Raw genomic sequence first — 18,568 nt, 5'->3', positions numbered from 1 at the left:
TGGAATCACAAATAGGCAAAACAATTCTCTCAAATAACAGCATTTAGAGAACTAAGCAATAAAAAGTAACAGCAGTGCATGAAGCTAGATATTAAGTCATTTTATATAGGCACAAACAAGTCACATGAGAAAGGCAGACTGTGATGTTTTCCTTTGTGGAGCTTTTTCCTTGGAAGGATTTCTATACAAAGCAAAATTACAATGAACTTCAAGCATGCCAGGATTTGTTAGAGTTCTTAAGACACAAATTCTTTTAAAAACTAAAACTACCGTTTCATTCCGAATTGGAGGGAAATGGTGCCTCATATACGAAAAGCTGTCTCCAGTTACATTAAGAAAAAAAGTGCTAAAGTCCTTGCAGCTGTTTCAGAGTAAATGTGTTAACAATGCAGCAGGATTTCTAAAACAATGTATCAAAAGGCCAAAACAATCCTGAGTTTACGAAAAAAGAACTGTCACCCTCATACACTGCATTCTGACAGCCTAATACCTTTTATTCCTTCTTAACGCCTGGAGTTCTGTTTCGCCCGATCCCATCAGTTCAGGAAAGTATTTTACCTATAGCTTGAAAGTCTAATTATTTTTTTATGGTACAGAGGACAAATGAAAATCTTATTCTGCAACAGTTTTGTTGTCTTAAGTTGCTCTTTAACCTAAACAAAGCACCAATAAGCAGGAGTTGCACAACCCCTTTGAAATCAACAGAAATAGTCAAACAATATGGTAGGATACCTATTTCAGATACATGAGTCTGATGCAAAGAAGTAGACATGAGGTTGGATGAACATTTTTTAGATAAAATACCCCTCTCCTGTCCCATTAAAATTTCTATATATATTTTATAAAGCAGAAAAGAGTGATAAGAACAACTGACAATAAGAGACATAATTCAACAGATGCTCTATAGTCCTTTCTGCATTACAGAATCCTTCCACAAAACACCATTCACCAGAAAACACTCCACTTTAACACAACAAACTTGAAACTCTAAATTGTCTTCCGAAGGAAGACCGAGATTCTTACTCTTACCTGGTTCTGCTGGAGGGAATCAAAAATATGCAACATGCTAGTTCCCCAGACTTCTTTCTCCTCAAGGGATCAGAGCTACAGCTTTGCCTCCTAACAAATGCCATTACAGTTAGGTGATCTTTCTGCATCTCTTCCAGTATTTAATGAGGATTGAAAGACAAAAATATTTCTTTGTCTTTCATTGCTGCCAAGAATTTGTTTTGGCACAATGGAAATACCCACAGATTTATTTTATTTTTAAACACCAATTCCAGTTTACTTTATCCACTCTCCGTATTTTTAGACACTAAACGCATATGCATGATGTTATGCCCTAGGTCTACTATTATCAATCTTTACTCCTCCACATAATTCTGCAGAAGTTGAGAACAGTTCCTCTTAAGGAAGGAGAGGGCATAATTAATTTTTTTCTTTTTAAGTTTAGAGAAGTGTTTCTCCTTTCGCTTTATAGAGTTTCCTAAATTTCCTTATTTGATGGGACTCAGCATACAACCAAACCAATCATCACTACTGTGGTTTTCTTCCCCTCTCAAATATGGAAAAGGAGACTTATGGGACGAGTTCTAATGAGAGATCGTTAATTTGTACTACACACTATCTAAAGAACCACCTACCAGAGGCAGCATGGTAAAAAGGTCCTTAGGACAATTTTATGGAACTAATGCTAACATCACACATACTGCACAAGAAACTTCTCAGAAGAATCACTGACATTGAGAAGAAACATCATATTGCTATTGTCTTATTCAAAAAAATAAATGTATGTTATCTCTTCCGAGTCAGTTAAAATTAGTGCATTATGCATAACAAAATTTACAACCGTGAATTTTACAAGCAATCTGTACACATTTCAAATAATAATGGAGACTGATATTCAGTGTAAGAAGGTGATATTACTACAGTACTTGAGATCTGTGGTCATGGACAAGGAATTCATTGTGCTACGTGCTGCACAATAAAGACAGAACAAAATTTATTCCTACCAAGAGGCATTACAATTCAAGACAAGAAAATATATGGATTCACAGAGAAAGGAATTTAAGTTAGTCATTGTAACGGGCATCCATCTCAACACAACACACAGCTAAGTTTTGGGGAGAGGTTGATTTAAAGGTATTGAAAAAGGTTTTAAAGGAGGATAATGAGTTCTGCAGATACCTGTTGGAAATCCCTGCAGCTGTAAGAAACAGTATAAAACAGACAGCTGAAAAAGCTGGCCTGAAAATTAACAAATGAACAATGAATATTGCTATTGCAGACAATGTAAGCAAGGATAGATACTCAAAGCAGAAAATCAGAAATAACCAATGGGTTGAGATAGGTTAAAATAAGTAGCTTATATGTACTACAACTTAAAGGAACAGATTGAGATGCAAACAGAAGAATGGCATCTAGTGTCTAATCCCTTTAATAACAACTTTTTGTACAGCAATCTCAGTGGAGAAAGACAAGCTAAAGCTGCAACTACGAAGTCCAAGAAAAATACATGGGAGCACATGAAAAAGCAAAATGAACATTTAATAAGTTATAGTTGAGTGGAGATACTGATAGAGAAGAACATATTCCAGAAGTGTTCTGGAGTGAAAAAGTAACAGGTAGGATACCATCCTCAATGTTAAGTATACCAGGAAAGATAAACATACCATCTCAAGATCAACAACAGGATGGCATACAAGTAACAAAAGATGTCAGTATCAACACAAGGGACACTTAGGTCAGATGTAGATCTGTGAACTGTTCACAAAGACGATAGCTGAACTTCTGTTTGTAGATGTATTCATCCACAAAGAAGGTACCAGAAAAGTAGAGAAGACAGAGCTCTATAAAGTCTTCATAGAAAAAGGAAGAAAGGAAGAAGTAGAAACACGCAAAAGAAACTCTGTAGAAATTGTTAGAAAGGTAGAAAGAAAACCAGAAAAAGACAAAATGAAAGACGAAGATTGCAAGAAAGCAAGCAGAATCTTAAGTGAGAGGATGGAGGTTAAAGATTAATGGCAGAGAACTATCTGAGGTTTAGTTACAAAAGTCATTAATTGTTTGGCAACAGCAATTTTAGTTGACTGGAAGGAGAAGACTAAAGTGAACACAGGAATACCAGAAGAATAATTCCAGACTTCACAGGAATATAGTGTAGTTTAGGTGGCAATGTTTGGCTGACACACAGAAAACAGAAATGCAAACATAATGTGAAACACTCCGACATCTTATCTTGAGTAAGAGAACTCCATGCTGATACATAACTGAGGAACATTTACACTCTGAACCGCATGATTTTTATATTCACTTTTTTAAATGTAAAAACATCTTGAGATATTTGGCTGCAGTTCTGTCTCTGGTACAACAGGATACACTGGAAGAAAGCCAGTGAAGATGACTGATTGTGACTGCTAGAGGCAGTTTAGCAGCTTGAATGTTGCTCTAAGATATGAGCTGCATAGCCCCAAGCAGGCAGTCAGTCATGTTACCATCCACATCGCTCAAGTAGGGGAACAGAGTCCACCATCACAGATCTAAACTACAAAAGATAACATCCTAAGAAAGGTTTACAGTCTTCTAAAATGCCAAAGAAAGTTTAATAGTGTAAACCACAGCCTTTAGGCCTTTTGATTGTTCTCTTTGAATTTTGATTTTCCTAAGAAAAAAGATCATTTATCATAGAATCATTTAGATTGGAAAATACCTTTGAGGTTATCAAGTCCAACTGTTAACCCAGGACTGCCAAGTCAATCACTAAACCATGTCCCTAAGAACCATATCTATGTGTCTTTTGAACACCTCCAGGGATGGTGATTCCACTACCTCCCTGGACAGCCTGTTCCAATGCTTGACCACCCTTTCAGTGAAGAAATTTTTCCTAACATCCAATCTAAGCCTCCCCTGGTGTAACTTGAGGCTGTTTCCTCTTGTCTTTCCTTGTTATCTGGGAGAAGAAACCTACCCCCGCGTGCCTACAACCTCCTTTCAGGCCGTTGTAGAGAGCAATTATGGTTCCCCCTGAGTGTCTTCCTCTCCAAACTAAACAACCCCAGTTCCCTCAGCTGCTCCTCATAACACTTGGGCTCCAGACCCTTCACCAGCTGCATTGGACTTCTCTGGACACGCTCCAGCACCTCAATGCCCCTCTTGTAGTGAGTGGCCCAAAACTGAACATAGTGTTCGAGATGCAGCCTCACTGGTGCCGAGTACAGGGGGACAATCACTTCCCTGGTCCTGCTGGCCACACTGTTTTGGATACAAGCCAGGATGCTGCTGGTCTTCTTGGCCACCTGGGCACCCTGCTGGCTCATGTTCAGCTGGCTCTTAACCAGCACCCCCAGATCCTTTCCCACCAGGCAGCTTTCCAGCCACTCTGCCCCAGCCTGTAGCGCTGTGTGGGGCTGGTGTGACCCAAGTGCAGGACCCAGCACTGAGCCTTGCTGAACCTCATACAGCTGGCCTCAGCCCATCATCCTTCCTGCCTGTCCTGATCCCTCTGCAGAGCCTTCCTGCCCTCCAGCAGATCAACACTTCCTCCAGCTTGGTGTCGTATGCAAACTTACTGAGGGTGCACTCAATCTCCTTGTCCTGATCATCAGTAAAGATATTAAACTGGGATGGCCCCAATACTAAGCCCTGGGGAAGACCATTTGTGACCAGCCACCAGCTGGATGTAACCCCATTCACCACCGTTCTTTGGGCTCAGCCATCCAGCCAGCTTTTAACCCACCACAGAATACACTCATCCCAGACATGAGCAGGTGGTTTCTTCAGCAGAATACTGTGGAAGACTGTGTCAAAGGCTTTACTAAGGTCCAGGTAGACAACATCCACAGCCTTTCCCTCATCCACTAGAGGGGTTATCTTGTCATAGAAGGAGATCAGGTTGGTCAAGAAGGACCTGCCTTTCATAAATCCATGTTGTCCTGGCCTGATCCCCCGGCTGTCCTGCAAGTGCCCTGTGATGGTGCTCAGGATGATCTGCTCCATAACCTCCCCCAGCACCGATGTCAGGCTATACATATTTCAATATAGTCATCCTCAATTATATTAGGAGGCACCAGGAGAGCACCACAATCAGTTCTAGAAGTTACCTGAAAGATCTCAAAAACTATTGGGTAAAACCATCACATGTTTCAATCTGTTTTGCTACAGGAACATTCTATTTCACCAATCATGGTGAAGCAAGGCTAGGACAAGAGTCCTATTGAAAAAGTCAGATTCTTTATTGTGTTAACAAGAATCACAGTGGTCACAGGACACTTATTAGAGCCAAGCACTAAAAAAGCAGCACAGGAATGTCACTTTTGCATGCAATTCCTGCTCCTGAAGTAGAACTCATTCAATTACTCTGAGACCTCTGAAAGAACTACTCTTTGCACAGAAATGATGGTAGCTAATCTAGTATTTTTGATTAGCAAAAAACTACTTCCCCAAAAAGTTAAAATAGTTTCATAATATGAATCAGTCTCAAGACTCATATTTTTGGTAGTTTCTGTCAAAAATCTTGTAAATTTCCAGTAAAGGTCTCAAATGTGACAGGTAATTGCTTTTAGATAATAGTTTTTTCTATTTTGATACTGAACACATCTGTTCATGAATCCAATTACAAAACCTTCATTTAGATAAGGAAACTGTGTCAATGTATTATGCAAACAGCATATCACATTTTTGCTATGAGAAGCTATAATTTAAATATGCTGCTTATTGTAAAATTAATATGAAGATCCTTTATCAGCTTTAATCTTTCATTATTTGCCTATGAGTTTTAAGCTAAATAATTAGTGCATGTATACAAAATACCCATCACCCACCCCACTCCCATTCCAAAAAAAGCACATGGAACAAAGTTGGAGAATATTTAAAACATGCTGGAAATACTGACAGTGCTTTTCATTTTACTTCCTTTTCATGACCACCTACTTATCAAACATGTAACATTAAAATTCCCATCAAGTCCAGTGGCTGTTCTAGAACCAGTTCTGATGGCTTAAAACACCTCTGTTTTGTTCCTTATATACCAATTACATTTATGTTTCTATCTGTTGTCAGGACTGTTTGTAAAAAACATTAAATCACTACTTTAATTTAGTGCTCTGTTGAAATGCTGTGGAAAATACAAGCTTTGCCACTTTCCATAGTCCCAACATTCAAGTTTGTCAATTTTGAGGAAAAAAGACTACATAAAATGCAGTACCCTGGAAGACTGTAATTTTCAGTCACATTGAAGTTTTTCTTTTTAATATTGCCACTCACAATACCAACATACTCCTGTAATGTTCCATTTCACCTACAAAATAGCAAACATTAGCACCTTTATTTTATTATTCACAAAGCAATGTTATGAAAATGTTTTCAGAATTTTATAAATAAAAAGCATCCCTCCCCCCCAAAAATGCAATAAAAAAGTCATTATTACACTTTTAGAATGCCTATATTATCAGAACTGAAATCAAGTGCCTGTGTTCAGTTTTAGTTCTGTTTTCACATAGCTTCAGATTTATTTCAATAAACCTATTGAAATACACAGGTGGTTAAATGAAGAGATATATACTAACTCAGCATATACCCATTAAAATATGTTCATTAGAAGTACTTTTAAGTTTAAAGCCTTTCTCTTCTGGAGTTTTAGATATTTCCATTCATATTACAACCCTGTTTGAGTTCGGCTAATCACCACAAGTAAATCAAATCACATTTCTTTAGCTATAGGACACATTTCAGCCAAGTATTTGAGAATTTGAACACCATTTTTTTTTATTTTAGCATTATTTCAGTGTATCTATAGTTGCATAGCAATTTGTACACAGTACCTTTTTTTTTTTTTCATCCATAGATTTCTGAATACGTTGTCTAAGAGGTTTTGGAGAAGATCCACTGGACTGTGCTGGAGATCTATATTAAAAAGAGATAAGAAGTATTTAGAATATGTAAAATAAATTAGTTAAGAAAAATAGTTACCATATTAAGTTCCTCAGAAGCAGGAAGGCAAGTATCTTAGCTCTCCAAGCCTTACTTTGTTTTCTCCCTTTCTAACCACGTGTACTGTGACAACTGAAGACAGCATAATGAAAACAAACATACAGTTCCAATTTCTGGTATCATTTTGCAGTATGTTTACACCATTGTAGTTCTGCAGCTATAGTATTATTATTCGTAATGGTGGTGATGAGTTACCAAGTCACCATTCTACTTACGCCCCTCTGAATAGCATCTGGTTGACATCCAGAATAGTTTTCCTCATATTTACAGACATTTCAATAGAAATACTCACACAAAGAAAATGCTTCCGCCCTCCTATATTGCAGTATGTGAATAGTTACATACATTAACGAATCTCTTTAATGCATATAATGCAAAAAAATTATTGATACTTATAAGAGGGGATTTTTTGATCTTGAAATAAGAACTAATCTGTGCGTCTGTAAATATTACTTCTCTGTTTATGCTCATAGCAGGCCAGTGTGCATGAGGGCAGTTTTTTCAAAAATAACTCATTTTTATTTGATTTGTTTAGCTCATTCTATTCAATAATTCCATAAACAACATTTATTTTATTTAGCTTATTCTTTATTTTATTTATTTCTGTTTCTCTGTGATGCAAAATTTCTGCAGGACCGTGCAATGTTTTTACTATTTAAATTGCCAAAATACATAGCTTCAGCATGCTCCCATCTATGCTGATCTCATTCATGAGTCCTCTTTGTAACCTGCAACGACAAAATTCTCAGCATTCCACTTTTCCAACAACTAATGATTCCTCAGGCTAAGCAACTGATTAAATGATCACTGCTTCTCCAGTGCATGGATAGGTTTTCTTTTCAGTGCCCACAGAAATGTGTTTTCAAAAGATGCTTTGTTTTGTACACCAGATCAACACCGCTATTCCTTAAACAGAAGGAAATTTTAAGAACCAAGAAAAGAAATGAGCAAGTAGTAATGATTGACTTTAACATTACTAGGATAGGAAGATGATGGGAATGATATAAAAACAGCAGCAAAAAAAAAAGTTGCCCCAAACCTCAAATAACTGTTGAACCTGCAAACCCAGAAAGAGAACCTTTATTGTAGAAAGTTATGAAAATACTTATCCATGGTCATGCAGAGTTTAACTCTAAAACATAAGTAATACCATTAATTATATCAGAATTACCTTACTTGGATTTCAATATCATCACTACATTTTTTATGTTTGCTTAAAAATTTAAAAATATTATGGGAAAAATAGCACACTTTTGCCTTGTAAGCAAGCAGCTTCAAAATACAAAAAAATAGCAACATAATTTTATTTGAACTTCTATAATGCAAATCTAAAAAGAGTATTTTCCAGAAGACTGAAAAATTAGGTGCTTACAGAAGGAAAACATCTGATGAATATATTAAAGGACAGATTAAATAAGAAAAACTTCAGCTTGGTTATGATGTTCTGAAACACTGAGGATGTATTGTCAGTGCTTACATTTTCAGTTCCCAAACACATGCATTTCATAAACTACAATTAAAATACTTCTAATTAAAGAAAGCCAAAAAAAATTACACCCCACAATAGCTGCTTCTTAGCAATAGCTTTTTTTGCAGGATTTCACTGCAGAAAGATAAATCTACCCTACTGATTTAGAAATTTATTAAAAGAAAACAAAGCAAGAAAAATTCCTGAAATGCTGAAGTTTGAAAAAAAAAAAAGAGGTGCTCTCATTTAACCTCAGCCTTCACCTGAAAATTAACAGTGCTCTCTCAAACTGACCAGAGCACCTACAAAACTATTCACGAGCTTTAAACATATTTCTTCAATAATGAAAACTCTAGAAGTAAAACCTAAAACAAATGACTAACAGGTTGTCAGAAAACATAAAACAATAACTACCATATGGGATGACCATCAATCTGATACACAGAATCAGATTAGGAAAAAGAATCTGAAAACTGTAGAGATGTTTCCTGCCAAAGGTACTGCCATTCATCCTGTAAATTGTTCCAGATTTACTCTTAACAGCAGCTTGGCAAAAAGACTGCAGCAAACACTCTAGATCAAATATCTGAGACATAAGCATTAACAAAAATGTGCTGTACCAGAGAGGTGCCTTACATTGATGTAAATCATAGTGACACCTTAGCTACTATCCTGTGTAGTATTAAGGTGTTCAGCATTCATAAAGCAATTGCAGCCTTACAGTAAAGCTGCTAGAGAAATGCAGAACACAAAGATTTGATAAAAATTGAGAACAGGTGTTATTTGCAAGTTTTATTTCAGTTTTTGTGATTTTATTTTATTCCTAAAATAATTATTAAGGATCATAAACCAATGAATGAATTACTTCTTAATATTTTTTTAAATGGAAGCATGCAGATAATATTTAAAAAAATACAGCAAAATGAAATCTAAAACAAATTGACCCCTAATAATTATTAAGGAAAACACAAGAATTGTCTTGACCACAATATTAATTCCCAGAGAACAGTACCTGCTTACACCTACACTGAGAAGATTTTAAGTCAAACAAATGTTTCTCCTTTTGGAGAAAACTCCAGAAAATTAATTCAGTTGACAAATCAAATGAGTAAGTGAAACCAAAGCACTTACTGGGCACTGTTATTCAGAAATAAGTGCTTTAAAATCCATTTTAAATTGAAGAGCTACCTTTAAAAAAAAATAATCAAGATTGCTATCTCTGAATAATAGCAATGTTTAATTCAGAAGAATTCAGGTGGGCCTTGATTCCATTCACATAGAGCATTAACCTAGATCTGATTAAGCTCCTTTTTCATACTGATAAAAATACAGCCACGGTGAGGTTTATTAAATTAATGAAACAATTTAAAAAGCAATGTGGATCACTTTTTCTGAATCTGAAGTAATGGAAAATGGAAAAATAAGAGACTGAAATCAGGGTTATTTTAAGATTGTTACATAATGAAGTAGAAATTTATAGCTACAGCTATTCGCAGATATTTGAGAGATGAAAGAAATATTCCACAATATTTTGTTACAAGCTGCCTTTGGTATTCAAATTTATTACAGGTTTATTTAGAATTCTTATTAGTGAAACTAATTTTTTTTTAATTTTTTATTAGAATGTGCTTCTTCCTTTGGTTTCAATAAAAGAGCTCAAACAGTAAATCTAACAGAACCCTTAAATTATTTGACTTTTAGGATCCTCCATCTTGTAATTTAGGACTTATCACTTTTTCCTTCCTGTTACCTTCACAGCCTTGCACCTGCACACTCTGTTAGTGTTGTTATAGTGAGCTTTCATGGGAAACAACTGCAACCAGCAGAAGAAACATCCTCTTCTTCCCCACTTTTCCTACTCTTTTCATTGTAGCTCTTCTTTTATGTTAGGGAACCCAAAAATGTGCATACACAGAGTTTAATAAGCAACTGGCCACACAGCCCCTGCCCTGATGAACAGATAGATGCTCCAACCACCACTAAAGGCATCACCAGCAGTGACAACCAATATGGGATTTGATCAGGTCCTTATGAAGACGATACAGTTGCTCTGGGAAAAGCACTATTGGGGAACCGACTGCTGTACTACAGAAGATGCTTGTCTGGGAAGCCTAGCTGCTTTACTTCCCAGCTGGCCACCAAGAGAGTTTTCTCTTTCCTCTCCTCTCTCTCTTTTATTCTTCCTCAAAAGCAACTTTCACCATTACAGTCAATGTATGCTACCAGCTACAGACCCTACTAAAATCTTTATGCATGTGAATTTGTTTCAACATCCTTTGTTGAGTACTATCCTGATTGGTGGATGATGATATGTAAAACTATTTTACTATTTAAAACTGAATCTGCAAAATAATTACTGTGTAGGAAAGAAACGATATAATACAAACATTTCTTGTGTCATAGCTAGACAAAGGAGGCATCTTCAAGTTGAATTGTAATCTAATTAGCTACTGAACAGACAGCATTTGAACTTAGGACTTCAAACTCAACAGGTATTTGTACGGTTTGTTGCAAATGATATTCTTTCATGGTTTTTGTGCAGCCCAGAAGCATACTAGCTCAAAAAGTCCATATTACAAAAATGGAAGATATTTTCTTAAGATACAGAAAATGCAAATGAGGAGGTAGAATACTTCGGAGAACTTGAGCCTATTTTAAGAATGCCTTCCCTTTACATCTAACCTCACAACAGACTGCACTTTGGTCATTTGCTCTGTGTAAGTAGTATCAATGCCTTTTTAGCCACTCAGTATAAGACCTTTAAAAATAAACAAACACAACACAAACACAAAAAAAACTTCTAGTACTCACCTGAAGAGTGTCAAAACAGAGGTGGTTCCAAACAAATTTAATCTTTCATCATCATATAATAGTTCTGCTGTGTTCTGGGTAGGAGGACTGACTGCTTCTTCATCCAGAAGAACGAGTAAGACCTTTACAGTGTGTCTGCCACAATACACAGTGCCATGATTTATGGAATGCAATTTTGGCTGAAAGTAAATAAAATTAAAAGGAATATACAATGGGAAAAGGTCAACGAGCAAGACCAACAGCTTGCTTCCAAAAGCAACCCATATCAGCACAAGGTGTTAGGAAGCCCCTCCTTCCCTTCCGCAGTAAGCATTTATGGGGAACCTGCCCACGGGTAAGTTTCTTCCTCATCCCAAGAAATTAGAAGAGTTTAGATCACTGCAAACTGGAGGTATACACTGATGAGCAAGTCACACAGATAAATATACAAATCTGTGATGAAGCCATGCAGCAGAAATTAACATACATTTTCTCACAACCAGTTTGAGTGCTATGTGGTACACAAACACATTCTGGTGAAGTCCAACTCCTCTGATTAACTGAATTCAGTAAAGCAGTTGGTTAAAAGTGAGGTTTCCATCAAGATTTGACAACAGAGGTACTTAACACAATCTCCCATTGTTTGGAACAGGATGAATTCCTCACAATTTTCAAAAGAATAAGGAATTCCTTAAAGAAAATAATAATCCACATCTGGAAGTGCTCAATGCTACAGTCAACGGTACAGATGTAGAATTCCATAGCCACTATGGGACTGCAAGAATTGCAAGTTTGCTGTATTTTTCTTTAAAAGTACTAGGAGTTCCACAGAGAAATTTAGTGCTTAATACACAGTAGTAGATTTTAAAAACTGTAGGCTTTCTTACTCACCAATACACAGAAACACTGAGTAGCCTGACTTTGTTCAGGACAGGACAAGCAATGAACTGCATTTATCTAATCAGTTAACTGCTTCTAAACACAGTCTTGAAAAGATCAAATTCTATTTCTCTCTCTATTTGATTACATCAATTAGTGTATGTAGCTTTGAAGAAACCATAGCAACACATGTCAGTCAGTTACTATAAGTTATAATCAATAGCTAGAAATAGCAATTACAGAAATGGTTGTTACTTGGCTTTACAGAATTGGCCTATTTCAGTACCATTTAATTTCCTCAAAATTTATTCTGAACCTCTTCAGTCATTACATCACCTCATAATAGATTTTTATAAAATGTCATGTGTGTCACAGTAAATCTGTCTTAATGAGAGAAGTACAAATTTGGCATCATCTTGACTAATTATACAAAAAGGAAAAAAATAATCTTTAGAATATAACAAGCTCCTAACTGCCAAAAGATGACCTTCAGAAATCTCATGTACTACAAGAAGTGACCTGGTGTACCAACCATGGACTAAAAACTTATTGTCCAAGGCACAATAAGAACTTTAGGCAAGACAAGAATCCTTGCCATAAAAATCTTGTTTGTTAGTAAGCTTAAAATCATAATTCAAATTATTTTTTCAAGAAAATAGTTCATCAGTCTTTCAAGGATAGCGACCATTAGCTACTCCAGAGTATTCTTGTTAGTTTCAGAAACACCAGATTCCATTTACAGTAGTAATTTTCTCAGGAAGAAATTAATCATAATTCCCATTAGTCACTTTGCAGGCTTCATTCAACACAAGGTAGTGCTTAAAAGCAATAACTTTTCCTGGATCTCTAGATTCTTATAAAGCAGGTATTTGCAGGAAAAACAAACAATGATGGAAGAAAACTGTCACTGCCAGCAGGGAAAAAAAAAAAAAAAAAAAGGATTTTTCTAACAAAATAACTCTTTTCAGGTACATTTCATGAGGAAGCAGCCTTCCCAGGAGTTAGTGAAGGCATAATTTTCAGCTCTATAGTTAAGATCATATTTTAAATCTGCACTCAAAGAAATGATACAATCTCTTACATATGAAAAAACATAACATCCTGTCAAAGCCAGAACTTATTCTGAATATAGACTGTCTTTTCTGAAAAATTATAGCATCAGGGTTTGGGGGGTTCTATATAAAGTAAAAAAGAAAACAAAATAAAAAAACAAGCTTTATGTGAAATTCAGCATAGAACATGAATCTTTGCTGTCCTGAGATCTTAATGGAACAATACAGATGCTTTACATTTTTTATACAGCTCAAACTAATTTGGAAAACTTATGGGCTTTTTTTGTTGGTTTTTTTTTTTTATTTATTAGTAATGGTACCTACCCCTCTATACGGTTAGTAAAAACTGTTCTTCTACACTAAGCTCTACTAAAATATGTAATTTGATAATAGTCTCAACATTTGCCTAAGCTCCCTTTTCCATCCCGTGTCTGTGAATCACACATTTAAGAATTATCATTACAATATGCATTCATCACACTCTCCACAAACTTCATTTACATTAACAAAAAAAAATTCCCTACACCAAAATCAAATAAGCATCATCAACAAATAAACACAACACCAACAAAGGCAGACAATTTACACACACTCCACCCCTTGTCCCTTCACCACAATTACAAAAACAAAATTTCCCCAAACTTACTCTGTATTCTAGTGATGTTTAGTCCATATTTTGTCCGTTACCTCTCCCAATTAATGTCCTTATCTCCAGTTCCTCAGGCACCACATTGGGCACCACAAAAGACCATTGTGTGTTGACCTTGCCTAGCCACCAGGTACCCGCCAGGCTGCTCTATCACTCACCCTCTTCAACAGGACAGTGAGAGAAAATACTATGAAAAGCTCATGGGGTTGAGATAAGGACAGGGAGTTCATTATCAATTACCAACATGGTCAAAACAGACTTGACTTAAGGAAATTAATGTAATTCATTGCCAGTTAATCAGAATACAACCCCTACCTTCTTCCCATACTCAACTTCACGCCCTGCTCTTCTACCACCTTCCCCCAAGTGGCACAGGGGGGATGCAGAATGAGGAATGAGGGTTGTGGCCAATTTCTAACACTTTGTCTCTGCTGCTGCTTCTTCCTCACACTCTTCCTCTGCTCCTGCATGTGGTACCTCCAATGGGATACAGGCCTTCACAAACTTCTCCAGTGCAGGTCCTTCCCACAGGCTGTAGTTCTTCAAGAACTGCTGCAGCATCGGTCCTCTCCACTGTGTACAGTCCTTCAGGAACAGACTGCTCCAGCATGGGTTGCCCATAAGGTCCTGCCAGAAAATATGCTTCTGTGTGAGTTCCTCTCCATGGGCTACTGTTTCTGCCAGGAACCTGCTCCAGTGCGGGCTCTCCATGGGGTCACAGTTTCCTTCAGGGCACACCTGCTCCAGCATGGGGTCTTCCACAGGCTGCAGGGTGGATATCTGCTCTACTGTGTATCTCCATAGGCTGCAGAGGGACAACCTGCATCACACCATGGTCTTCAGTACAGGCTGCAGGGGAAATCTCTGCTCTGGTGCCTGGAGCACCTCCTCGCCCTCCTTCTTCACTGAGTTTGGTGTCTGTAGAGTTGTTTCTCACACATGTTCTCACTCCTCTCTCCCCGCTTCTGTTGCGCAGCACTTTTTACCCTTTCTTAAATGTTATCGCAGAGGCACTATGACCATTGCTGATTGCCTCAGCTTTGGCCAGCAACAGACCCACCCTGGAGCCAGCTGGAATTGGCTTTGTCCAATATGGGGGCAGCTTCTGGTGTCTTTTCACAGAAGCCACCCCTGCAGCACTCCCTACTACCAAAACACAGCCACATAAACCCAATACTGCACTAGATTTGTCAAGCCAAGTGGCACCTTAGTCACATCCAGACCACAGTCATGTCTGATGGCTCTCAGTTATATCCATACGGTAGTGAGTATGGATATACTGTAGTGAGTACATTGAAAAGAATTAGCTTCAAATCTATCATCCTCTGCTATGTACTCAAGTTTACTCACTGAGAAAAGCTGTGGTAGAATCTGACCATTCAGGAGCAGATGGGATGTTCCAACAATCAATTAACTTAAACTCAAGAATTGGCAAAAACTTCAACATAGAACCACAGCCTCACAGTAATATAATTACGTTCATAAGCTGCTTTCAGGTGCCCATTTTGAGAAAAATAACTTCACACTGCTATCAGTGGCATTAAGTATTTCACCACATTTCTTAACAATACCAGGATAAAACCACCTTTACTATCTTCTGCCTCAACAAGGATACTGGTAAACAGTCCTACAGAGTCATTAGACTGTGAATTGCAGAACAATAAGAAACATGAACCATTTTGGAAAAGCAATTTTTTGGTGAATTCCTCTGAAGAATGAAGTTTTAACAAAATAGTTTATTAACCTAGCTTATAATGATCTATTTTTTAAAAAATCTTATCAGTAATACAAGTAGCTAAAGACAGAACTGATATCTGTGATCAGTTTTTCAGATAGGGAAGAGAAAGAAACAGAATGATATGAAATGGAAACAGGGAAATACAATGATGAAAGATTCAGGGGTAACAGGAAAATAAGGATGAAATAGATACTCCAGCTGCTCAGTGGAAACACACGTTTAAACCAGTCTAACTAGCCACTAGGATATGTCTGGTTTTAGCTCTCTCTCATAGACAAGAAAAAGCACATTGGAAGTCTGATTAAAAATTTGTTAAAAGTCTTATGTTACCACGGGGTAATTCCAGCAATTTCACAAAACAAACTAGTCTAACAACACACATTCAAAGTGCCTGTAAGGTTTTAAAAGTTTCCTAGACAAAAATACATGACATTAGATATTTTTTATATATCAACAACGTAAAATAAAATAAAGCAGATTTATGTTTTCAAAACCTGTATTTCACTCTCCACACCTGACTTAAAGAACTTCAAATATGCTGATACTTTCCATGAAATTAAAACCATTAATAGTTTCATTAATGTCTTGAAACACTAAAAGAGAAAAACCTACACATTTATTTTTATTCCTCTCCCACTCCACATTTCACCATATTTTGGAATTGTTTCATATTTAACCTTATTTTGAATGCCTTACCCTGAGAAATACTCGATGATGAGCTAATTAAAACCTGTGTATTTTAATCAAAATTACTGACACATGTTCCCCAATCTTAATTCCACCTTCGATGAGGCTTTTTTGTTTGGAAATTTGTTACAGCTCTACTGCCTTGAAATTACTGGCAAACCTGACAGTTATAAGTATCTACTACATGAACAAATTACATTTTGCAAAGTATTTTATTTACAGTTTTGAGGTAAGACATTTAAGTAAATCAGCTTTTTGAAATCCACACTGTAATCCTCAAGTATAAGTCTCTCAACAAGTTTAAAACCACAGTGTAAAGGAAATGACACTGCACTGTACTGTTAGGAAAAGATAATACACTATGTAAAGTCCTTTAAAAAGTTAAAAAAGAAACAAACCAGACAAAAGGCATTTGCTTTCTTGTTAAAGCTCAATAGTAAAAAGAACAAAAGAAGTCCCATTACCCGTGCTGGACTGACTCCAGTAGTGCTGGCAGTCAAGACTTCATGTTGTGAATCGATAATATTTTTAATCTTCAAATCCAAATCTTCTACAACTTCCTCTATTGCCTGACAGAAAGGATCCCCATTGCTTCGGTCTTTTATCAAATGCATCTTCACTGTTGACAGAATTCGCTCCCCTGCAATTCTGAAAATAGGCACGGGGTCATCTCCACATTAACCTTGGCAGCACTCTAGTATACCTATTAGTGTTGAACATAGCCAGTCTTCACAGCTAATCAAAACTCTTCAAAGAACAGCTTTGATCTTTTAAATCAAACAGCAGCATAGAAGTATTATTCAACATAATAGTTTGGGAGAAAAAAAAGAAAAATATTATAAGGAAAGGTAATGAATTCAGCATTTAGTAATAGTCTGAGCTGCAACATAAAACTAACTTCATGAAAGTTCAGAGAAAATTACTTTCTTTAAACCTACCACTACTGTTTTGCTCATAAGTTGTTTACATGTAAAAAAAAATAAATGTTTCATTGGAACATGCATTCCAATTTAACAGCCCATTAGATTTTTGAGGTTTTTGTACTTCAAACTATCAATCTGCCTTCAATTTTATTTAAATAGATAGTAATTAGACTAGATGAACATCACTGCCATAAAGGCACACACTATTAATCTTTTTTCATTATCTAGAAAAAAATGCTTACAGAAAAGAACTTAGTTTAATCATGAAACGTCCGTGCAGTTTGACATCAAAAGTATAAATAATTGAATCTAATTGATAGAAGAACTTTATTTTAACTCTTATAAAAGGATAAGGTGATATTTGTGAGTGCACCTAAACTATGTTTAGACTGTTAATTTCATTTTTTGTCCTGTACCTTGAACCACATTGCATGTATGACAGACTACTTTGGGGATCACTTTTGGATTAGAACTACCAGGTCTCTTCAAAAGACTCTTGAGTGATTAGCAGTTACAGTTGTACAGATGTTGTTCCAATAGGCAGTACTGAGAGAACTACACCATGTCTTTCTCCCTCAGACTTGCAAGATCCACATATTCTATAAAAATGGTAATATAACAGGCTGCCAAGTAGAACGCATTACCCTGAGTATGTAAAAAAAAAAAAAAAAAATTCTTGAAGAAGCACAAAAACCCCCACAATTCTGTGTCCAAAAATTGGTTACAGGGACCAAAGCTCTTGTGACAGCACACCTTGATTTACCCAGACCTAGTGAATGAGAAGAAGCAGTTAAAATTCCAAGAATTCCACTGGCCATTTATAAGTGCATCTTTCCGCTTGGGTTGAAAATGCTGCCCTGAACAATGCTGCTCAAATGTAATAAAAGAACTCAAACCTTGTAACGACAGTGAGCATAGCCCCATGACAATAATGGAAAATCCAAGCGTTAGGAGCAAATTGCTTATTTTGAGAGAGTTGTGTGGTGAGTAGGTGCAAAAGCCATATGGAGGTACAAAAGTAAGAATCACTAGTTATCCACCACTACTATGAACTATGACTATGAACCAGCTTAAGTAAATTAGCTAGGGGATCACAGATCTTATTTCAGAGATTATAAAAAACTATATTGAGACAGCAAATGTGTCTTGGCTACTTTAAAGATTTAGTGAAAGACAGAATAAACCCCTTGAGTTAAGAGCTTAATAATTTTGTCCAGTATCTACACAGAACATATAGTCTTTCACTTAATGTTTTGCCATTGCTTGAGGTTGGGCAAACAACAAACAAACAACAACAACAAAAAAGCACTACGAGAACCACTCAGCTTTCCTACATCATAATGCATCTCTTCGCAAAAAGCTTTTTGAAGTTGCATGCTGTTTGAAAACTTTATC

General features: G+C 36.5%; 1 protein-coding gene across 3 annotated transcripts in view; it reads right to left on the bottom strand.

Moving 5' to 3' along the window:
• Positions 1-18,568, bottom strand: part of LOC121088376 (PARP1 binding protein) — a 56,829-nt gene that overhangs the window by 5,849 nt on the left and 32,412 nt on the right. For 2 of the 3 annotated variants that reach the window (XM_040594322.1, XM_040594324.1), the window contains exons 7-9: positions 16,715-16,898; positions 11,267-11,445; positions 6,819-6,900 (exon numbers count right to left, since the gene is read on the bottom strand). In XM_040594322.1, the coding sequence (XP_040450256.1) occupies positions 6,819-6,900; positions 11,267-11,445; positions 16,715-16,898 (445 nt within the window). The remainder of the gene's footprint in view (positions 1-6,818; positions 6,901-11,266; positions 11,446-16,714; positions 16,899-18,568) is intronic. The other variant, XM_040594323.1, reaches the window with a different exon arrangement.

Source organism: Falco naumanni, chromosome 5 (genome assembly GCF_017639655.2).
Source record: "Falco naumanni isolate bFalNau1 chromosome 5, bFalNau1.pat, whole genome shotgun sequence".
Classification (NCBI taxonomy): domain Eukaryota; kingdom Metazoa; phylum Chordata; class Aves; order Falconiformes; family Falconidae; genus Falco; species Falco naumanni.
This window is presented reverse-complemented; position numbering and strand designations above follow the sequence as displayed.